The following is a 24070-nucleotide window of genomic DNA, read 5'->3' on the forward strand; positions in this document are numbered from 1 at the left end:
GGTTTTATGGATGTTAATTAAGAGTTTTATTGTTGCCAGGCCATTCAGAGACACTCAGCTGGAAAGAGGCAGCTTCACTGAGATTGTAAATGTGTCTGAGCCTCCCACGGAGACTTATCGGAGCAGCAGCACGGTAGGATGACTCAGGCACATGTTGATTTTGCAGTATATCTGTGAATCCAGATCATCCAGGTCACTGAAATATGAATTTACAATGGGCTTTTCCATCCCCTCAGGTAGTAATGCCTGCACGGTAGAATTCGTGGTAGAATGCCTTCGTGGTAGAATTTTATGAGTTTACTACATACTTTCACAAGATAAGCCAGTTCCTCTGAGGTAGAACATGGGGTCCTGGTTTCTAACCACAAATGAGAAGAGGAGGACAAGGAGGTTTGGTGACTTGTTCACCAAGAGCTGGGCTTGGGTCCAGGTTTCTGATTCACTACACCAGGTGCCCAGATGGCTTTTCCTTCCAATGACCATGACCTTTTACTATCCTTCTCTTGATAGTTGACTTTAGCTATCCCACACTTGTTTTTTATTGTAGTAAAATATACACAGCATATTTTAACCACTTTTAAATGTGCAGTGAAGTAATATTAAGTACATTTCCACTATTGTTCCACCAACAGTACCATCCACCTCCAGAACATTTTTCTCATCCCAAACTGAAACTCTGTACCCATTAAACAATAATCCTCCATTGCCTCCTCTCCCAGTCCCTGGTAACCACTGCTCTACTTTCCATCTCTGTGAATTTGATGATTCTAGGTACCTCATATAAAATCATACACTGTCTGTCCTTTTGCATCTGGCTTATTTCACTTTGTATCATGTTTTCAGTTTCATCCATACAGTAGCAATGATCAGAATTTCCATCATTTTTTAAGGCTGAATAATATTCCATCGTATGTATAGACCACATTTTATTTATTAATCTGTTTAAGTTGCCCTGGTAGGATAGGCACCCTAAGTAACTTCCAGCTGTTTGCACTGCCGCCCCCTATTGGCCACTATAATGGTGCTCTCTCTTCCTACCCCAGCTCTGCGAAGCATCTGGCCCTTTAATGCCTGCCCCACTCTTTTGGAGACATCCAGTGCTCTTTCTAGACTTTGACAATTAACCAGGCCATGCCTCAACCATACCTGATCCTGGCTGAACTATACAGCAAAACCACCTCTCCTTACCGCCTGGTCCAAGCTCTTCTCAAGTCCTATACGTAGTAAATAAAATTAGCTATGTGCCAAGAAAATCCCATGAACAGAGGAGCCTCAAGGGTGGGGTCACAGAGAGCTGAACATGACTGAGCACACACACACGCATGCACACATGTTAACCAGGATTTGTGAACTCCAATTCAGATGTAAAAAATAATGATTAGAGAGGAATTTTCCTTTCGTTACTTGAGAAGCACTTTTGTTCTCAGTGTGTATTTCCTCAGCTGGTCAAGAAACATTCATAATGAAGCCATCTTTAGCCTGATGAAAGTCACACTGTCCACAGACTGACAGAGACCAGGAGTCATAAACCAAGCGGCCAATCTCACTCACCTCCCCTCCCTGAGGCCCACTGGGATTGCTGTGAGGACAGGCTACCTCAAGCTGCAATGCCCACCCAACTCTCCCAACCCAGGACTCTCCCACTCCAGGACTCTCAAGCCAGCAGAGAAATGAAAGGCATCATCTCTTCCTATCCTCCTGATACAGAGCAGCCCTGTGCAGATAAACAGCCAGCCCCAAAGGAGTGCATATTTCCCCAGACACCTTTGGTCACTGCACCAGGAAGGCATTCAGTGGACATCAGTTCATAGGCCAGGTCAATGCCAAGGACAACCAGCCAGGTTGGACTTTCCTTTTTATTTTTTCTGTTCCTGCCCTTGAGCACAACTTGAAGGTACAATGAGTTTCTCCTCATCCGTCCCCATCCCCTGCCAGCAACCAGAACAAAACCACTCAGCCATTTCCTTGAAAACTGCACAGCCTGCAGAAAGGCCAAGTTCAGAAACCGCACCAAGGAACATTAGTCGTCACGCCACCTCACATGCTGTCTTAAGGATCTGTAACCTAATATGAGTCCCCATAATCTTCACATTTCATCTGACTTAGCAATACTCAGTGACAGATATGCATGCACAGATCACAGGGGAGCCCGTGATGCGAGCTCTGAGCACAGGTTGTTCTGATCCTATCTGAGAAATACCTAAGGATGGGGGAGGTGGATGGAGGGGAGACTGTGCTGATGCAGATCCAAAAAACAAATCCAGAGACTGGAGCACATATAAAATTACTCTGTAGAACACACCAAAGATAAAAAATGAAAAGAATGAGGTGTTCTACATCCCCAGTCCTTGATGAGGGGCACCCAGTGGCATCAGGCACATGAATACAGCTCCCACTGCAGGCCCTCTGTCTGGTTCTATAGAGAGGGCGTCATACTGTTTGTAACAGGAGCCACCCCTACGTCCTCATCTCTGGTGAGCAGACATCACCAGGATGGGAAAACAAATAATTATTTTGTTGGTGGTGGTGGTGGTCATGCAGCTCGCAGGATCTCAGTTTCCCGGGAACTGAAGCCAGACCATGGCAATGAAAGCTCAGAATCCTAACCACTAGGCCACCAGGGAACTCCCAAACAATTATCTCCCAACAAAATTAAACTCTGAAGGCAAACGAAGGTGAGCAGTATGTGGTCCCAGAGCCCCCATCCCTGCCCTGCCCCCTACCACAGTTGTAAAGCACAATTCACTAATATCATTCCTACTGAAGAGGATTTGGGGTTGGGGATAACTAGGTCCACTCTGGATTCTATTTCCTCATGATCTTAAAGCAGTGGTCCCCAACCTTTTTGGCAGCAGGGACCAGTTTTGTGGAAGACAATTTTTCCACAGATGGAGGAGCGGGTGGGTGGTTTTGGGATGATTCAAGCCACATTAGATCTCAGAGGTTGGGGACCCCTGCCTTAGAGGTGGCTACCTGCCTATTGTTTCAGTACAGCCCAAACCTAGATAAACAAATCCCCTCCGAGCCAGCCACAGGGCTCCCAGGCAGCATCTCAGTGTCAGCATTTTCCATCCATCAAATAGCAGAGAGAGCCAAGTGAGACTCAATGACTGAATAAGGCCAAGTAGAACTGAGGCACAGTGAATCTGTAAATCTGGCCAGTTGCAGTATATACAGCATTTCACAGCTCCAACAGAGGGCAGTGGGTATAGAAATATTTGCATCTTAAAATCCCGCCCTAACATCTTTGAGATAAACCCTAGAGAAATGGAACAGTCTGCGAACTTAGGCTACAAAGGACATATGAAGTTGTTAAAAGAAAGAAAGTTTTTCTTATGAAACATGCACTTTCAGGTTTGCAATTATTTAATTCAGGAAATCTCCATTCAGTAAAATACATCAGGTCAAGAATAAATATCCAAATGGGAAAACTCCACACCATAAAATAAATATCTAACAGGCCAAGTGAAGATTAATGGAAAACCAGAAATTCCTAGAGCAAAGGAGATGAGGATGTGAAAGTTATCGTGAACCAAACAGCTCCCCGGAAGAGAGCAAGTGTCCCCAAATTAAACAGAGATTCCCAGGACCAGGATGCACTGCTTCAGTTAACCCGCCTCCAAGGACCTGGCTTCTTTTAAGGAAACTCACATTGAACACAATTCACTCACAGTTACCTCAGGCTAAGCAAAGGGATAAGAGAGATGTCTGTTTAGAAGCATCCTCTAAACTCACCAATTCCTGAGGAATGGAATCATCCTAAGGAAACGGGTAACAGCAATCCTTTACTAAACTGTCTCCATGCTTGGAAATACATTTCCTTTTCTAGCATTTCAGTGTCCCACCCCTCAACAAAACCTGTGCTTTTCCAGATCTTCTTGATGGGTTCCCTGGAGAATACCGCCTTGTGATAATATCCACCTTGCTTTGTATTGTATGTATTTACACGAGTTTGTGTTACTTAATTCTGTTTCTGTTGTTTAGTCATCTTTTTTCATTCTCCCTCATTGAAAACCTCTGTGAAATGAAAGACTCAGAAACTGTTCTTTTTGAGTTCCATTGTATGACCCTACAAATAGCAAGGATGTTCAAAATATTCCCATTAAATATTGAAAATATAGTACACTAAGAATTAAATCATTGATGAAATCTCTGTTCTAAGTTATTACTGAAAAGATTCCTTTGAGATACAAAATCTTGAGAAAACTATGAAAAAATGTCCACTTCCATTTCACACTCAGGACCTGGACTTCCTTCCACTTTACCATAACAGACTAATAAAAGTTAGACTTGGTCAAGTCCCTGTGGGTAAGTCCAACTCCTTTTTTCATAGATCTTCTTAAAATGATGATTCTACCCACTAGAACCCACTTTTCTTCATTTCTGTTCTCGAACAAGCCTGGAACCCAGAAGTGCAGAATCTGTACTAGCCTTTGCAATTTACCCTTGCTCAGATGCCATTCTGAGTCCACGGGGCCTTGAAAACCCAGTTTAAAAACCCCAGTTACTCACAGCATCCACATCACTTGCCCTCCAACTGGGTATGTTTTTCTCCCAGAATATTCTCATCCAAGCATAAATCCAAATATTTCTTCACTTAGCTGTAGTGGGCGTATTTTTCTTTAAGTGATGGGAAATATACAAAATAAAGGGGAGGGACTTGTCTGCTGGTCCAGTGGTTAAGAATCTGCCTTGCAATGTAGGGGACCAAGGTTCCATCCCTAGTCAGGAAACTAAGAACATACCTGCTGCTCCACAACTAGAAAGCCTGCATACCACGACTACCGAGCCTGCCTGACACAAAGATCGTGTGCGCAGCCAAATAAATAAGTAAAACAAAGGGGATCAACATATGCCAGGCTTCCCTGATGGCTCAGATGATAAAGTATCTGCCTGCAATGCAGGAGACCAGGGTTCGATCCCTGGGTCGGGAAGATCCCCTGGAGTAGGGAACGGCAACCCACTCCAGTGTTCTTGCCTGGAGAATTCCACGGACAGAGGAGCCTGGCAGGATACAGTCCATGGTGTCGCGAAGAGTCAGACGTGACTAAGCGACTAAGCACAGTATATGCCACACTGAAGTATACTGCTTTGGTATAGGGATTATTTTGAACTGCAAACAAAATGTTTACCAAAAAAAACAGGGCATAAATTCCTGTGTGAAGGAGTCTCCCTCCGTCTCCCAGACCAGAAAGAGAACAACCTTTATCACAGAGACAGGGACTAGATGAGTCTGGGTGAACAAACCTTAAGAAATAACCCTCATTTACCATTCACTTCTGGAGGAGGAAATGGCAACCCGCTCCAGTATTCTTGCCCGGAAAATGTCAAGGACAGAGGAGCCTGGGGGGACTACGGTCCGTGAGGTCTCAAAGAGTCGGACACGACTGAGCGACTGAGCGCGCAGACAGTTACTTCCCGCCCCGTGTATTTACCTTCCCACAATTCACCATTCCCGGAAGCCCTAACTCTCTTTCCTTCTTCGCTCAGTCCTTTCTCCACAATTTATCACCTTTGTTAAGATGGCATATAAGCCCTTCCCCCCAAGTATAGTTTAGAGGGCTTCATTTCCTTTCTCTGGAGCCCTCATACTCAAAAAATTAAAATTGTGATGCCTTTGCTCTTGTTAATCTCTTGTCAGTTTAATATATAGGCCCCAGGTATAAACCTAAGAATATATAGGAAAAGTTTTTCTTTTTTTTTTTTTCTATGCTACAGAAATAAGGTGAAAATTTTTATTTCTCACCCACGGATAGAATTCAGAATTTGCATTTGCCACAATAAAGGAACCATCGTAGGAAGAAAGGGTTGAAGGAAGGAAAATAATGGCTTTAGGGTTTTCAGGAGATGAAAATAGAAGTTTGTGAATGACATGTCCAAACTTTGGCCCCAGGGACTTTTCTGGTCCATGATGTCACCTCTTCATTGAACGGCCAGATCACCCCACCAAAAGGCTTCATTTTATAAGGTACAAATTATTGCTTTAGTGAGTTTAACCCAAAACACTTGAGTCAATACATATCTGATTTTAAATTCCCACAAAACCATAGCTCATGCTGCCAATTTAACATTTTGTCATTAGATTGACTTCAGTACCTACAGTCTCTCTTGCATCTTCAAGTACAGAGTGTTTCTTCCTCCTTCAGATGCCAAACACACATTTTGGAGAGTATTACAGAAATTCGATGAGTCATTCCAGGAGACCTAAGGCAGTGGTGGTACAACCATTGCCTTTCAGCCACACAGTGAAGCCTACGCCCTTCCTGAGTGGTGGTTTAGAGGAACTCTCTGAATACTCTGCACCTGAACAAGACCTGGGCCAGGCCACACCTCCTGAGTGGTCTGAGGGCCTGACCCCATTACCTACCACTTGGGCCACAACCCTCTGCCAAGAAACAAGCAGCCTGGCTTCAGATTTTATGTTGTCTGATGGGCCAGGACACCTGATTTCTGTACTCGTGTTTGTGGGATGGATGGGCCTACCCAGAAATCAGTCAAGATTAGCCTAACTGTAGGCTAATCAGTCTCAGCCTCACTGTAAACCATGCATTATTTCTCCAGAACCAAAGACAGGTGAGATAGTCACACAATGATGCTTATTTTTATTAAATTCAGTCTAAGTACAGTAAACTTGTATTCAGTTCCCACGCTGTCAAAGGCACTGATCTAGGATTTGCAGGAATAAAGAAAAATCCTGGCATTCATCTAACATAAAATACAACCCCTGCCTTCCAGGAGTTTACACTCCGCAGAGAATGAAACAATGTTGAAACTCATCTTCAGAGCACTGCATGGAAAACACACAGAGGACACTTACATATGTTTCAAAATACATAAATGATGAAAAAAAGTCCTTGGGGGAGGAAACAGGACTAGGCCATCTTCACATCCTTCAGAACTTGAAAATTAAATGCTGCCTTCTGTATTCCTGACCTCTAAAGCAATCCATATAGGATATACAAAGCTATCTATAGTTGCCAAGATTTAAGTCATTTTTCCAAAATGGATTGATGAGGACAGAAGCAGGATTTTCCTGTAATGAAGGAGAGGTGAATGACAGGGTCAGTGTGCTGAACAGTCTGGAATAATCACAGCATTTATTTAGGTTTCTAGGGCTATGTGGATAGTTGTGATGCATAACAAAGCATAAAGAAACAGTCAAAAGGCAGAAATAGTAATGGCTCACCTTATCACACCAGGAGACTGTCATATTCTTTCTAATAAACAATATGGTTCAAAGGTTCACAAGAGTGAGAAGTCTGGCATGGGGCAATGTTTTCACTAGTCATCTCTTTTTGACAGTTACAAGAAATCTAAAGAAGGGATTTTCTTGTCTAATTGTTTCTAACCTTAAAGTTCATGGAGTTAGTCTTACTCAAGATTAGGATGCACTAAGAACATCCTGAGGAAAGGGTGCAGTACATTCCCTGCAACCACTGTCCAGGCGATGTGAACTCTCTGGCTTTATTTAGGCCATCAGAGGAAGGGCAGAGGGCGGAGCGAGTGCAGTCACAGCTCAGGGCAAGTGCTTCATCAGCGTTTTCTGTCGCTTCCACCGGGAACAGGGCATGTCCATCCTGATGATGGAACCGCAGTCTGACCGCAGACCACTAACTCAGCCCAAGTGCCAGCCAGGGGCCATGGGATCCCGAGGAGTTATAAATAACCCCTTAGACCTGCTTCCTGGTGATTTATTACTACTGAGTGTGAGTGTATTTCCCAGAAGATACCTGAACTGAATGCAAAAATGAACTCCAGAAGCATGTATTTTGCTGAACTTGAAACATCAGAGAAATGGTTTAAAAATTCAACCCCACCCCCACCCAAGAGATAAATAAGGTGATCATCAAGTTTTTACCTGTCTTGATGATTCTTACATGCTTTGATTTCGAAGGGATGTTGCAGGAAAATCAGATTTCTTCTGTTTAGGGACTCATCCGTCCCTGCTGTTCATTTCCCAGCAGCAGACCTTGTAATCAGATAAGCGGACCCCTTGAGAGGTTTCGGGGAGAGCACTCAGGGCCCGCTCAGCCACACAGGCAGCGGGCACCTGGTGCGCGGGACGCCGCCCTTGCTGTCAGACATTGCGCAATATTGTCCAGGGCTCCCCCACCTCACCCTGCCGCTCCTCTGCCCCTGACAGGGGCACCACCCTTGCTTAGAGTCCAGAAAAGGGTCCCCACCCTCCTCCACCATTCCCTATTTCTGAAAAAGAAACATTGAAATGAAGTACCTCTTTTACATAAAAACTCAAACTGTAATTAAGAACCTTCCCCCCATACACACATCCCCATATCTTATCCTCAGTGGAGACAGAGGCCAGCTGCTTATTATCTGTTGGAAATCCAAAATACTTATCAGAACTTGCAATTCTTTCCATTGTCCTCAGAATACCTCTATCCCTCCCATACTTTTATCTCTGTATGTCTAATTCCACTGAGAGGCTTTGTTTGCTGTTAAGATCTTTGGCAAGTCAGATAATCCCCCGTGCCTCAGTTGTCCATGTGGGAGGAGGCGGGAGCTGGACATGGTGAGCTCAAGGTCCCTGGCAACTCTACCTTGTTATGATTCAATGACTCCCCCAGTCCTTTCTGTTCCAAGGAGTATTTTTCAGTGCTTCATTGGATACTGTTGAGTCACACTGCAATGGTAATTATATGAGATTGGAGAACAATGATATCTCCTGAAATAAAGATTGGGCCGAGGAATGTGGATGAGGAGGCAATGAGGTGTGGGATGGGAAAGCTTAATCAGAGCGGGAAGATGGCATATCCGGGGCCAACAGACAAGATTAGGGCCAATTCCAGACGCTTGATGAATGGCCAGCTGCAGTCAGAAATACGACTCTTCCCAGAAGAGCTACCTAGCATTAGTTTGGCAGAAGCCACAGACTATTGACGCCAGTGATTTGCACAAGGTCCCTGAGTGAGTCAGTACTGATGGTGGCAGTGACAAGCGTGGCAACAGAAACTGACGGTGTGAGTGCTCGGGACCGTTAGACGAACGAACACCGGGACACATTCCAGAGGTTTGCTTTAGACACACATGAACACAATGTCTTCCTCAAAGTACGCCCTGAAACGGGCCATCCGCAAAGCCTGCTATGAGGGGCTCATCAATGAGACATTCTGGGGTGGATCCACCCACTGTTAATGGGGGTCACAGGAAGCTGTTGACACCTCCAAGAAAAGGATTAAGCAAATTGTCAGGAGTTAAGCAAATCCAGAAGAAAGGACCACAAGCTTTGGAGATTTCTTTTAAAAGTCTAGACTCTGGCTTAGGGGAACATTCACTACGGAGGGCCAGAAGGGCTTCTTATCTTCCTTGTGTTTGTAGGAGGGAAAGGACGGGTGAGATGGGAAGAGGGTTCTCCTGGGTCAGCCTCTAGAACGTCATGCTGGGCAGACAGGCACACTCAGGGCACTGGAGGACACCTTCCAAGCTTAACTTAGTTAAGTTTCCAAAATAGTTTGACTTTAAAAATTGAAAACCAGTAACACAATGGCACCCCACTCCAGGACTCTTGCCTGGCAAATCCCATGGGCGGAGGAGCCTGGTGGGCTGCAGTCCATGGGGTCGCTAGAGTCAGACACGACTGAGCGACTTCACTTTCACTTTTCACTTTCATGCATTGGAGAAGGAAATGGCAACCCACTCCAGTGTTCTTGCCTGGAGAATCCCAGGGACGGGGGAGCCTGGTGGGCTGCCCTCTATGGGGTCGCACAGGGTCGGACACGACTGAAGCGATTTAGCAGCAGTAGCAGCAGCAGCAACAGATATTGAGATATTCAAAACGTTGTTATTCAGTGGCTAAGTCATGTTTGACTCTGCAACCCCATGGACTGTAGCGGGCCAGTCTTTCTTCCCTGTCTTCACTATCTCCTGGAGTTTGCTCAAACTTATGTCCACCGAGTCAGTGATGCTGTCTAACCATCTCATCCTCTGCCACTCTCTTCTCCTTTTGCCTTTAATCTTTCTTATATATTCAAAATATATAAATATTAATTTTAGTATTAAGTAGTGTGTAAGGCCCATAAAGATAGAAATGTGATTTTTATGTTACCAAAAATTTCCATACCAAAAAAATGGGAAAATGGATTCTTTTTACGCTTACACCTTCAATTTTTCCAAGTCATGTCACATTTTAGTTCGCCTTGTCTTATCATGCTATCTAAATAGCTTTTTGTTTCTTTTATTCTAATGGATAGAATAGCCTACATGTACTTTTTACATGTCTAAGACCGTCCAGATTATTAAACATATTTTTAATCAATGTTCTCCACTCACTGTCTCCTATCTCCCCTGTTCTAATTTGAGCCAACTGCTTTCTAGGCCTGATTAACAGCTGATAACTTGAAATGTCTTTCCATTTTATTCCTCAGACAGTTCTGCTCATTGCATTCAGTTTTCTTTTTCTATATCCCCAAGTCATTCCAGGAGGAGGACATAGGAGAAAATTTCTGAGTCACTGGATAACTTACTTTGCCTTAATTCTGAAGTAACAGTTTGCTGGCTATTAAATGAGGCTCAAACAATTTTCCCTGAGAACTTTGAAGTCTTGTTCCACTGTCTTCTAGCATCAATAATATTAATGTAAAGTATGATGACAGTCTTCTAGGGCATTTTTTTGTATTTTTTACTTTGTGTGGCTTCTTTTTTTTTTTTTGGTAGATATCCTGGTAATTCTCTCCACAAGCTTTATATTAGGAATTTCAGATTTTCAACAGACTAGTGCTTGGCACTTGGTGAATATTTTCCATCTGAAAATCTTTTTTTTTTTTTAGTTCAGGGAAATTATCTTTTCTAATTTATTTCATTACTCATTTTTGTTCTCTGAGTGTGGATTAGTTACATATTAATAAGTTTCTAGATCTATCTGCCATTTCAGCTCTTGGATATTTTCCTTTTCAGTCATTCTGTACATTCTGAGCTATTTTCTCAACTCTATCTTCCAGATACTAATTTAGTTTTCAGTCAAACCAGTGATTCAATTCTACTGATTTTTTAAATGTATTTGGGGAATGTTTAATTTGTCGTGGCTTCTTTCCTGTTTTCTGCCTGCTCTTTTTTCACAGCTGCCTAATCTTCTGTGTGAATCCACTGTTGTCTCAGACCTCTCTGAAGATGCTAATGCAATTTTTTTTGTCATCTTCCTTTTGCATTTCTCCTGTGGTCCGTCACTTTTCACACATCTTGATATTTCTCTTTTACCAAATATTTGATGATCCCTGATTGGTCAGTAATTTTGTTTTTTAATAAAAAAGCATGCTGGCTGATTATTATAGGTAATTCGCAAAGTTATTCTTTGCAGTTTGGAAGGACAATTTACCCATGAAATTCATCACTGAATGGGGGACTAACTTTACATGTCTGTGTGTGAGGGGATCAGAGACAGGCTTCTTTTTAGGGTATGTGGACAGTCCAGCTGGTATCCTCATAACTATGAAAGTGAGGAGGACTTCACCATGGAAAGTGAAATTCTTTGGTGGATTTCACTGCTAGGTGGGGTTGCCTTTCCTTCCGCCTCCTCTGCGTGGCAAGCAAAGGGACCTAGTTATCTCAGGCTCTGTGCCAACATCTCTCTTGATTTTTTATTTCAGTTCTGAGCAAACTCACCACCCTCCCCCGACACAAACACCAAGGCAGCACTCCGCTCAGGTGGAACTCTGTAGTGGGGCAGGCACAGACACAAATGGTACCTTAGCGGGTATGAGATGGCGAGAAGGATAAGGTCTTAGAACTAAACTCACCCACTTGGGACAGAACTGATGAGGAAAGGTCTAACAGGGGTGCTAAGACATTGTATCTAATGGTTTGAAGAGCTGAGAACCAAGGCAGTGGTGAGTTGAGGGAGAACAGCCTTTGGTCAAATCTGCATCCATGAGACTGACATGTGAGCCCTGGGGAGCTTCTAGAGACCACAAGAGACACAGAAGCAGTGAAATGGCCCCCGGGATGTCTGTCGGCAGGAAGCAGGCACCTCCACAAGGCAGGATCCAGATCCTGGACAGGGCTGACTCCAAATTCCAGAGAGGACCAATTCCTGGACAGAAAACCAGCATGTTGGGAGATGGGTATTCAGGCACCAGGAGCTAAGAGCTTCAGTTGTCAAAATTTGGACTGAAGATAGGGCTTAGGTGTTAGAAATAAGGATGAAGCTTGGGCCAGATCAACTACAAGAGTGAAGATATACATTCTTAGACACTGGAGCTACTGAATTTCTTCCTGCTGACACTCACAATTGGTCCTAGACTTACCTGATCAAGGTTAAGGGACCCTAGCCAGGGAAGAGGGAAAGCGAGGAAACGAGAGGGGGTAGAAGGTAGAAGCTAAGAACCAGCTATAATCTGACACTATCACGTGACCTCAAGGGACTTATAATTTTCAGCATTTGTAAACAAGCCAACGTATGCTAAATCCTACACAAAAAATGATAAAATTATTTTGTACACCTGCCCCAATCCCCCGTACATCATGCAACCAATACACTGGGGCCCCAGGAAGACCTCGTTGCATCTTGTGACTCGTTCTGGGTGCCCTCTGTGCACAGCCAGGCACTGGACTGTGACTCTGAGACTTCAGAGGGGAGGAACGTCTGCCGTGACCTTTGGCAACTCCCATCCCATCAGGAAGAGAGACAGGTGAACAGATAGTTTTGGTCAGTGTGGGAAGGACCATACCAGAACTTGGGAAAGGGCTGGCTGCATAGATTGGGTTGCATGGCTGAGTGGAGTAAGGCAGGAGAGAGGAGGGAGAGGCAAAGCAGGAGGGAGATACAGAGGGGAGACCCAACATGATGTGTTCTACAAACCACTGAAGTGTGAAGTGTTAGTTGCTCAGTTGTGTTCAAGTCCTTGTGACCCCATAAACTGTAGCCCACCAGGCTCCGCTGTCCATGGGATTCCCCAGGCAAGAATACTGGAGTGGGTTGACATTTGCTTCTTCGAGGCTCTCCTGACCCAGGGATCAAACCCAAGTTTCCTGCATTACAGGCAGATTCTTTACCATCTGAGCCACCAGGGAAGCCTAAGGACTTCATCTTTCTGAAGTACCCAAGGTAAGCATGAAATGGCCAGAAATCATAGGGTATGGCATCTGCGAGCCCTGGATTCAAGTCCTTCCTTTCCCCACATCATTTGTGGGACCTCGGGTGTGCTACTTAATGTCTGCAAATCTCAGATTTCTCCTCTGAACATTGGGAGATTCGGGAAAAAAGAGCTAAGAATACCACTAATACTTGGTAAAAAGTCTATGCTCCTAAGAGGATGAAGATAAGAATAAAGGACAATTCATGAAGAAGGTGACTGCTTGCTAAAATTATTTAACATTTATTGTTTCCTCTAAGATTAGTAACATTTTTATACTAGGGTATAGTTAACAATTTTGTCATAGCTATAGGTAGACAGCAAAGAGACTCAGCCATACAATATTCGAAAATTTTAAGTTTCCTGAGATACATACACTTTGAATTGGAATTGATTAGACTCCATAGTAGGAAAATATCAAACTCTCCTTGTTCTGAGTTTCTTCCAAAAGTAATCATTATTTCATTTTTCTTTGTCCTCATAAAGATATATTTAGTAGGACCAACCATATATGGTTACTCTGACAAATCCCACATAAATTACATCATCAACATTCAAAGCCCCCTTGCATAATGAGGTACAGTCAATTCCTAATGAGCCATGCTAGTGGCTGATGGATGGAGAGACCATTTTGCAATCTCCCCAAAGTTAGAGATTATGGTGATGCGTTTCTCTTTGACTTTGTAGATTTTTTTTTAACCATATACTTGCAAATGAAAAAAAGAAACTAATTATCTGTGAATTTTTAAGAATTGAATCAAAATGATGAAAAAAAAAACAATAAAAACACAACATAGGAGGAGCCCAATGTTTGTGTGGCTTCCTTTGTATGCCTTCCTACTCAGAGATCTTCTCTTCTTTGACTCCTCACTGAAAAGAGCAAGCATCTTTTCACCAGTCGGTAAAAATACTGAGTACAGAGGATAAGCTATAGAGAGAATCTTCTGCTGAGTCAAGACTTGGCTGAAATTTATGAGGGATTTCTTTTCACCACACTGGACGACTGATTCTCTGTAGCCAGGCATCAGCTTCTGCACTGGCCGAGGTCAGTGTTTAACAGTGATGGTTTTGACTTCAGTGAAGAATTCGTAAGAGTCTTTGGCTCCTTCTCTGCCCACCCCAGAACTCTTCATCCCCCCGAAAGGTAGGTTCAGCTCTCTAATGAGCCAGCAGTTGGTCCAGACCAAGCCTGACTGTAACTTCTTGGCCACCCGGTGGACACGCCCCACGTTGCCTGACCACACGGTAGCAGCCAGTCCATATTTAACATTGTTGGCTCTTTGAATCACTTCCTCTTCACTATCAAAGGGGACGACACACGTCACTGGACCAAATATCTCTTCCTTCATGCAGCAGGACTCGTCCTTAACATCTGTTATCACCGTGGGAAGCATGAAGTACCCTGCCTGATTCCTGGGGGGAAGGTTCAACTTATCCACTCCCTCACCACACAGAATTTGGGCCCCTTCCATGCGAGCTTTCTTGATGTAACTTCTGACCTGGGCAGATAAAAAACATTGTAACAACTTATCATTTGTCTTCACATAGCACAGAGAAAATTCAATATTTTTCAAGCACCTAGGAAAGACATACCCCACCCCAGTACTCTTGCCTGGAAAATCCCATAGATGGAGGAGCCTGGTGGGCTGTAGTCCATAGGGTCGCTAAGAGTCGGACACGACTGACCGACTTCACTTTCACTTTTTACTCTCATGCATTGGAGAAGGAAATGGCAACCCACTTCAGTGTTCTTGCCTGGAGAATCCCAGGGACGGGGAAGCCTGGTGGGCTGCCATCTATGGGGTCGCACAGAGTTGGACACAACTGAAGCGACTTAGCAGCAGCAGCAGCAGGAAAGACATATTGGAGTGGGAAATGGCAACCCACTCCAGTATTCGTGTTGGAGAATCCCATGGATGAAGGAGCCTGGTAGGCTACAGTCCATGGGGTGGAAAAGAGTCAGACACAACTGAGCATGCACGCACAGGAAAGACATATAAGGCTATTCCCCCCATAAAATCTAAGGTTGATTATATTTCCACTCAGCTGGAAAGCCTGAGGGCAGACATGCTCTAACCATCATCTGGCCAGTCAGCCCTCACAGGTAAGATAAGGAGAGTTGTTTATTTAATGTCTAAGAGCCAGGCATGTGGATAAGTGCTTTTAACACATTCTCACATAATTCTCTCAAAACTCTATTAGCTAGCTACATATTATTGTCCTCTATTTGCTGATGACATAAGTGAATCTCCGAAAGCATACATAGTTCATATGGCTGATAAACAATATAGAATTCTCTTTCTCCTACTCTCTTGCCCCTTTTGAAGCAGCACACTCACATTAATTAAAAGATGCCAAGAGGCAGCATTTTGTGTGAACAGGGTGTGTGCAGGTGAGTCTCCAGAGGCCCGGCTGGATGTAGAGCCAGGATTTTCAGCAGCAATTCAAACAGTGCAAGGAGCACTCTGCCTTCAGATGATCATGTCTAAGCAAAATTACACAATTCTCTCTTTGAAGCTTTTAGGATAATAAAATGTGAAGGGAAGTGTCGGTTTTCAAATTGTGAATTCATCGAATTTAGCATATAAGGTGACTCACATGAAACTGAATTTCTTTTCTAGAGAAAATATCCCCAGATAACACAATGATATCTACACTCCTAGCTCAGAAAAACAACCTTGTGACAGATAAAGGTGATACAAAATGGAATGAAATATTCCTCTAATACCTTTCCTTGAGAGGAGAGAGCAGAGAATTGTCAAGCACTTGGTAATTTTGGACTTAAAAATCAAAGCCTGGAGGTTGGAAGAGCGGGCTTAGGAGTCCAGTAGTGCTCCAATCTCAAGTCCTTACCAGCTGAAGGATTCAAATGCTCTAGGCCTCGGTTTCCTCATCAGAAAAATGGGATTGACTGCGCCACCTCTTTCACAGGTTCTTGCAAAGACTAAATACGATAATGTATTTAAAGTCCTTAGCGTGACACCTGCCACATAGCAAAATTTCTGAAGGTCAGATGCTGCTGTTTGTGTTAATGGTGACGGTGATGATGACCGTATAATGCACAATCTGACATCCGCAAGCTGTGAGACTTCAAGGATGTCCCCTACTCTGTGTGCCAGTTTTCCTAACTGACAAAGGAGGACAGGAAGCTGGGTTTGGGGGAGAATGATGTATATGTATGACTGAGTCCCTTCACGGTTCAACTGAAACTGTCACAGCAGTGCTAATCGGCTATACCTCAATACAAAATGTTTTTGGTTTAAAAATAAATAAATAAAAGAGTGGACCTTAGTTAGACCCAAAGCTTGGCCTTACTGGGGGATAAACCCATGAACTTCCTCTGTGCTTCCTCCAGCCTCACTGTCAACATCCAGCCTTCTCTTTCTCTAGTTACTTGCATCTTTGGGAGGCTGGCCTAGAGCCAGATTCTCCAGACAGTCAAGTAGGTGAGGATTCCAGAGAGTAAAAAGAAAAACAAAAACGAAAAGCAACCCTGTGAAAGAGACAAGGGAGACATTTCTGCATCCCCTGAGGATAAAGTCACCTGCCATTTCCCGGGCCTCCCCTGCCGTCACTGGGAACCTGAGGAGACACGCCTGCACCTAGGAGCCCTTTGCCATTACAGAACATCCGTCACGTGCTCCAGTTGGGTTCTTTGGTCGCCGCATCTCCATCTGTTGTGACAATCCCACAGAAGTAGGATGGACACAAAGATCGCGTGGCTACGTCGGTTTGGAGAAGTCAGAGACCCATTGCAGAAGAGGAGGGTTGGGACGCCAAGATGGCGGCCGGCCTCTCCTTGACTCGCAGCCCCCACAGCTTCCTGGTGAAAGGCGAGGAAACACGACCACCAGTGGAGCCTGTCTGCTGCCTCCTTGATCCCAGAATAAGGTTTGGCAGACTGAACTGAGAAGAACTGCAGCCTGAAAAAGACACACATATGCTTCCCGAGCTGCTTCCACTGGCTCCTTCTCAAAGGGCAGAGACACACAGGGTCCCCTCACAAGACTTGAGCTGTTAAAGCCCACCTCCCGGGGTTCATGTGGTGAGAGACCCAGAGGGTAAAGCTGCGACTCCTGGCATCCAGGCACACATGTTCTGGGCGGAGCAGTGAGGATGGCAGGTGTCCAGGGACCCTCTAAACCTCAGCAGGATGGTTCCGAGACTTTGAGTGTGTGTGAGGGTTACTACAAGCAGAGCTGAGAGATCTCCCCATGGACCCACAAAACAAGGGGAACCCCACAGCTACCTGCACTTTTGTGTGCATTAGAATAATGGAAATACCATCTGTATTGTTCTTCCCTAAAATATAAAAATAAATGGCTGATGATAAATACTATTTTTAAGTTTTTAACTGTGAAAAAAAAAATTTAACACTGCAACATCTTCCAGTAGAACCTTAGAAATTTTTGAGGGGTGTGTGTGTGTGTGTGCGTGCGTGTGTGTGCGTGCAGTCACTCAGTCATGTCCGATTCTTTGCGACCCCATGTTAGTTAGTTAGTTCAGTCATTCAGTCATGTCCGACTCTTTGCGACCCCATGAATCGCAGCACACCAGGCCTCCCTGTCCATCACCAACTCCCAGAGTTCACTCAGACTCATGTCCATCGAGTCAGTGATGCCATCCAGCCATCTCATCCTCGGTCGTCCCCTTCTCCTCCTGCCTCCAATCCCTCCCCGCATCAGAGTCTTTTCCAATGAGTCAATTCTTCTCATGAGGTGGCCAAAGTACTGGAGTTTCAGCTTTAGCATCATTCCTTCCAAAGAAATCCCAGGGCTGATCTCCTTCAGAATGGACTGGTTGGATCTCCTTGCAGTCCAGGGGACCCTCAAGAGTCTTCTCCAACACCACAGTTCAAAAGCATCAATTCTTCGGCACTCAGCCTTCTTCACAGTCCAACTCTCACATCCATACATGACCACTGGAAAAACCATAGCCTTGACTAGACGGACCTTAGTTGGCAAAGTAATGTCTCTGCTTTTGAATATGCTATCTAGGTTGGTCATAACTTTTCTTCCAAGGAGTAAGTGTCTTTTAATTTCATGGTTGCAGTCACCATCTGCAGTGATTTTGGAGCCCCCCAAAAATAAAGTCTGACACTGTTTCCACTGTTTCCCCATCTATTTCCCATGAAGTGATGGGACCGGATGCCATGATCTTAGTTTTCTGAATGTTGAGCGTTAAGCCAACTTTTTCAGTCTCCTCTTTTACTTTTATCAAGAGACTCTTTAGTTCCTCTTCACTTTCTGCCACAAGGGTGGTGTCACCTGCATATCTGAGGTTAGTGATATTTCTCCCGGCAATCTTGATTCCAGCTTGTGTTTCTTCTACTAAATAAGCAGGGTGACAATATACAGCCTTGTCGCACTCCTTTTCCTATTTGGAACCAGTCTGTTGTTCCATGTCCAGTTCTAACTGTTGCTTCCTGACCATGAGGTACCCTCTTTTCAAGATGGATGTCTTAAAAGGGCAGTGTGTTTGAGCTTAACACAACTAGATTTTAAGTGGTCTCCTCTTGACTGTCTTGTCATCATGAGGCATCATCTAAAGGGCACCACAGGGTCAGACTCTGATGCTGAGAAAGACTGAGGGCAGGAGGAGAAGGGGGTACCAGGATGAGATGGTTGGATGGCATCACTGACTCAATGGACATGAGTCTGAGCACGCTCCAGGAGATGGTGGAGGACAGGAAAGCCTGATGTGCTGCAGTCCATGAGGCTGCAAAGAGTCAGACACACAACTGAGTGACTGAACAGTGCAACAACAGGGTCAGAAGCTGGCTTTGTTTACTCTTCTCCTCCGAATGGAACCAGAGCTCAGTAGACAAAGGTCCTGCTGCCCACATGGGGTAGAGTAGCTCACACAGCCAGAGGCTGCTTGTTGTTGGAAAGCAGAGTTTCCTGGAGGAGAGCCTGTGGTGGAGTTCAGGCGGGTGCGGGGAGCAGGGGGCGGCTAAAGAGAAGGCCGGCCCCTTTAAGCCAGCAGGAATACGCTGAGCATCACAAATATTGCATTAACGCTCACAGGACCTACAATACGGGGAAACCCAGCAAGTCTGTATTTGGTCCGAGTTCACGATATGGGACAAAAGGGAGAAATAATCAGAATATAACCAAGAAAAGTGGTAACTACCAATAGGAGCCTGTGAATGGTGCTGGTTTCTTTCACACACAAAAGAGAGTTTGTGTGTGTGTGCATGCACACACATAGAGGGGCTACACATCATTCAACTGCTACAGGAAAGTCAAATACTCTGATTTGCTTCACTGATGCACCTCCCCTCATTGGAGAACTTAATGATTATGACAGTGCCTAGGATAGAAAAACAGTCTCTCTGCCGAGTTGATGAAGCGATCTTTGAGTCTCCGGTGAGTTGGTGAACTGCACAGGGGACCTTAGATGGTGCCATGGCCTGAGCTTCCCTGGTGGTTCAGACACGAAAGAATCCACCTGCAATATGGAAGACCTGGGTTCGATCTCCAGGTTGGGAAGATCCCCTGGAGGAGGGCATGGCAACCCACTCCAGTATTCCTGCCTGGAGAATCCCATGGACAGAGGAGCCTGGTGGCTACAGTCCATGGAGGTGCAAAGAGTCAGACACGACTAAGCGCCTAAGCACAGACACCACATCAGTTCAGTTCAACTCAGTCGCTCAGCCGTGTCCAACCCTTTGCAACCCCATGGACTGCAGCACACCAGGCCTCCCTGTCCATCACCAACTCCCAGAGCTTACTCAAACTCATGTCCATTGAGTCAGTGATGCCATCCAGCCATCTCATCTTCTGCCATCCCCTTCTCCTCCCGCCTCAATCATTCCCAGAATCAGGGTCTTTTCAAATGAGTCAGTTCTTCGCAGCAGGTGGCCAAAGTACTGGAATTTCAGCTTCAACATCAGTCCTTCCAATGAATATTCAGGACTCATTTCCTTTAGGATGAACTAGTTGGATCTCCTTGTAGTCCAAGGGACTCTCAAGAGTCTTCTCCAACACCACAGTTCAAAAGCATCAATTCTTCAGCGCTCAGCTTTCTTTATAGTCCAACTGTCACATCCTACGTGACTACTGAAAAAACCATAGCTTTGACTAGACGAACCTTTGTTGCCAAAGTAACGTCTCTGCTTTTTAATAGGCTGTTGAGGTGGTCATAACTTCTTTTCCAAGGAGCAAGCGTCTTTTAATTTCACATGGCCTGAGCTTAATGAAAGATGCTCCTGGAAAGGTAACTTTTCTCCACAGGAAGCATTCGGAAAGAGGCAAAAGTTATTTTTCACCACTTATTTGCATGCGTGGGTTTACAGCATGGATCGCTGAGTTCAGAACAGTCAGATGAGAGAGAACCAGGGAGCCTCTTACATCGGCTGACACCTTGCTTCACAAGATGGGAACAGTCATAGTTGTGGGCCCCCCAGGGGCACTCTGGGGACTGCTACCTATGTGCCTGCAATTGTGCAGGTGAATTTGACTGCAGGAAGACACAGCTATGCTGGCTGGCCTCACTTTAAATCAATGACCATATGCTTTGTTAGCGTGACCACAAGTGATCACAGCTCTGAGGGGAGCCCTTGGAGCTGCCCCGCTAACAATACTGTCACTTCAAGTCCATTTCTGTCTCTCCTGATCTCCTTGAAGACTATCTCAGAACTTATCCTCCTCCTTGAAACCTTCCACACCATCTCCCCTCCTCACTTTGCTTCCTATTTTATTGAGAAAACAAAAGAAATAAGAAGAGACCGGGAAGACTGACACTGCATGTTCCTACCTGTGGGAATCAGTGCTTCACAGTATAGTGAAAGTCAAAATTCAAGAGGGGCAAGTCTGCTGGATCTACGTAAAGGCTCTGGCCCTCACTGGTTAACCCATGGGGGCGTACTACCATTACCCTTGCTTGGTCTTAGTTACCATAGCTCAAAATGAGATCTTTTAACTCCAAAATTCTATGACTTACTGTGGGAGTTTTATCAGAAAATGAAAATGATCTTAAAGACCCCAATTCCACAAAGCACCCAGAGAACACCTTCTTCAGTGGCTTCTCCCACAAAGACCCCACAAGTCACCCCACCAGTTAAAGTCTACATTGTTCAGACTGGATTCACATTTCCAGAACTTCTGTTTGCTATTACCCAGGGGCAGAACCTTATTGCCTGAGAACTGACTGGGAGCATTTACCTGTGGAAATCCCTGCCACCCTCAGCCCACAACATTCGCATCAGCTGACCTTTATGCTTTGAAATTTGCTTTCCTCACTCTACTGACTGGCTCTATGGAAGTCAGACTCCATGCTGACTTCCCAGGTTTATTTATGTCATGTAGGTGCTGCTTTAACTTGACTACATTTGTGTATCTATCTTTAACATTTTCAGACTCGGTACCCAGAGACAATTTCCCACAGATCAGAATTTTTTAAAAAAGAATAGGGTGGTAATTTAACAGTATTTCAAAGATGGTGCTATGCCTTGGCACTGAGTTTCTCTCCCCATAAGTATTCTTCCTGGACTCACAGATTTAAGAGGACGAATTTATGGTTGCCAAGGGGAAGGACCAGGGAAAGGGATAGTTAGGGAGTTTGGGATGGGCATGTATAGTCTGCTGTATTTAAAATGGATAATCAACAAGGACCTGTATAGATGGCCATCTCTTTGTGGCTACCCCAGGGACTGTAGCCTGCCAGGCTTCTCTGTCCATGGGATTTTCCAGGCAAGAATACTGTAATGGGTTGCCATTTTCTCCTCCAGGGGATCTTCCTGACCCAGGGATCAAACCCGGGTCTCCCGCATTGCAGGCAGATTCCTTACCATCTGAACCACCAGGGAAACCCCACATAGTACATGGAACATGGTTATATTTAAAATGGAAAACTAACAAGGCCCTTCGGTATAGCACAGGGAACTTTGCCCAATGTCATAGGGCACCTGGATGGGAATGAGTTTGGGGGAGAATGATACATGTATATGTATGGCTGAGTCACTTTGCGGTTCACCTGAAACTGTCACAACATTGTCAATTGACTACACCCCAATACAAAATTTAAAAAAAATTTTTTTTAAGAATTCTTTCTGAAACTTACCCAGAGGGTTTTACTTACTTTCTCCAGATGAGCTTTACTGATCAGAGCGCCCATGTCAGCCGATGGGTCAGAAGGAATACCAACTTTCCACATTCTGGTCGCCTCTACAAACCTCTTTAAAAATTCACTATAGATGCTCTTCTGGACAAAGATCCTGCTGGTGCAGAGGCAGATTTCACCCTGCCAAGAATGACTCATGAAGACAAGGAAAAGTCAGGGGCTCCACTGCATGGACAGATCACCCTGCACTCCTGAGTGCCTGTCACATATCTGGGAACAGCAGTAAACAAGACCAAGTCCCACTATCTGGAATACATTGCCTTGTGGGGAAGACAGGCAACAACGCAATAAAGCTCAATAAATAACACAAAACATGACCAAAACAATACAAGAAAACTAAGCTGAGGATAAGAGTAGAAACTAGTGGGGAGGGAGAAATTTTACTCTCTTTTATTAAAGGGAGTCCTGGATGACACTAGGGAACAGGGAATGTTTGAACTGACCCTTGATTGATGTGAAGGAGCCAGATGGATAGAGGTACAGGATTCTCAGCAGTAAGTGAGAAATGAGCTTGGAGTGGGTGAGGAAAGTGAGGAAGGTGAATGGGACTGAGGTGGGGCGTGGAGGCAGGGATGGGGATCAGAGAAACATAGGAGATAAAGGCAGGACGTGAGGAGCGAGGCAACAGCATACAGAATCTTATAGGCTCACAGGCTCACAAGGAGCTTGCATTTTATCCTCAGTGTCATGAAAGGATCATGGACAGCTTTAAGCAGCAAGATGTGGACGGGATTTACATTTTTAAATGATCGTTCTGGCAGCTGTGTGGAGGATAGAATTGGAGAGAATGAGAGTGGGTTAGGAGAGCTTTTCAGACATCCCGGTAAGTGGACCAGGTGGAATCAATGGAGAGGAGAGAAGTGATAGGAGTCCACTGAGATCAGCAGATTCTTAAAGGGGCAAGGGGACTCCAAAAGGGTAAAGAAACTGGCAAAGATGCTCCAAAGAAGATTCCGGATATACCTTAAAGATAGAACCAATAGGACCTATTGGTGGATGAGTGAGGTGGAAGGAAAAGAGGAGGTTAGAACAAGGATGAGTCCCAGATTTTTGGCCCAAGCACACAGTGGATGGTATTCTCTTCTTCAGAAAGGTAAACACAAGGCAGGGAGAACAGAGACGGTGCAGGGAAAGGAGGGGGGGAATCAGAAGTTCTGCTTTGTTCAGGTGAAGTTTCAGATGATACTGGACCTCCAAACAGAGACACTGGGTGTTCCAGGGAGAGGCACTAACAGGTTTCTGAGCGAAAAGCCATTCTTACTATTATTTGAGCATAACATGTAATAGTTTACAAACCACATCTGGACTTGTCAGCATTGTGTATGTATGATTGCACCTGTACACAGAAATAAATATTTTTATCACATTGATATTGAATCTTCACAATTCTTCCAATGATCGGGAAATACAAAGTTGCTTGAGGCTCCTCCATGATTTTAAGGTAAGAAACTTGCTTGAGATTGGTTCAAGTATTTATTTGAATGTGTGAATGCATTTGAGGTGCTTTTGGGTGGGGGCAGAGAATAAGGTTTCCAAGAAACAGGACTCTTGGACAGCAAGAAAAGCCTGGGAAAAGTATAAATAGAGGAAGAGAGAAGCCAGAAAGCAATCATTTGGCCCATGGCTGGTCCCCCATAAAAGTTCTGAGGGCAAGAGGAGAAGAGGGTGACAGAGGATGAGAGGGTTGGATGGCATCACCTACTCAATGGGCTTGAGTTTGAGCAAACTCCAGCAGATAGTGAAGGACAGGGAGGTCCATGGGGTCACAAAGAGTGGGACCTTACTGAGGTCCAACTGAACAACAGCTGGAGAAGAAGAGCTTGCTAAACAGGAGCTGTGATGCCACAATGCCACCAAGTGAC

General features: G+C 44.7%; 1 protein-coding gene and 1 long non-coding RNA gene across 2 annotated transcripts in view; both read right to left on the reverse strand.

The window, feature by feature from the left end:
• Nucleotides 1-6578: 6578 nt before the first annotated feature.
• On the reverse strand, nucleotides 6579-8562 carry LOC120863054. The gene is made up of 3 exons (XR_005720911.1): nucleotides 8287-8562; nucleotides 7859-8205; nucleotides 6579-7033 (listed from the first exon to the last, which is right to left on the reverse strand). It is a non-coding gene; the product is annotated as an uncharacterized LOC120863054 (long non-coding RNA).
• A 4794-nt stretch (nucleotides 8563-13356) lies between these two features.
• Nucleotides 13357-24070, reverse strand: part of ALDH8A1 (aldehyde dehydrogenase 8 family member A1) — a 28002-nt gene continuing 17288 nt past the window's right edge. Inside the window, exons 6-7 of the mRNA XM_040239274.1 lie at nucleotides 22167-22328; nucleotides 13357-14584 (exon numbers count right to left, since the gene is read on the reverse strand). Coding sequence (XP_040095208.1) covers nucleotides 14132-14584; nucleotides 22167-22328 — 615 coding nt within the window. The 3' untranslated portion in view covers nucleotides 13357-14131. The remainder of the gene's footprint in view (nucleotides 14585-22166; nucleotides 22329-24070) is intronic.

The sequence above is a fragment of the Oryx dammah genome, unplaced genomic scaffold (genome assembly GCF_014754425.2).
Source record: "Oryx dammah isolate SB20612 unplaced genomic scaffold, SCBI_Odam_1.1 HiC_scaffold_4, whole genome shotgun sequence".
NCBI lineage: Eukaryota > Metazoa > Chordata > Mammalia > Artiodactyla > Bovidae > Oryx > Oryx dammah.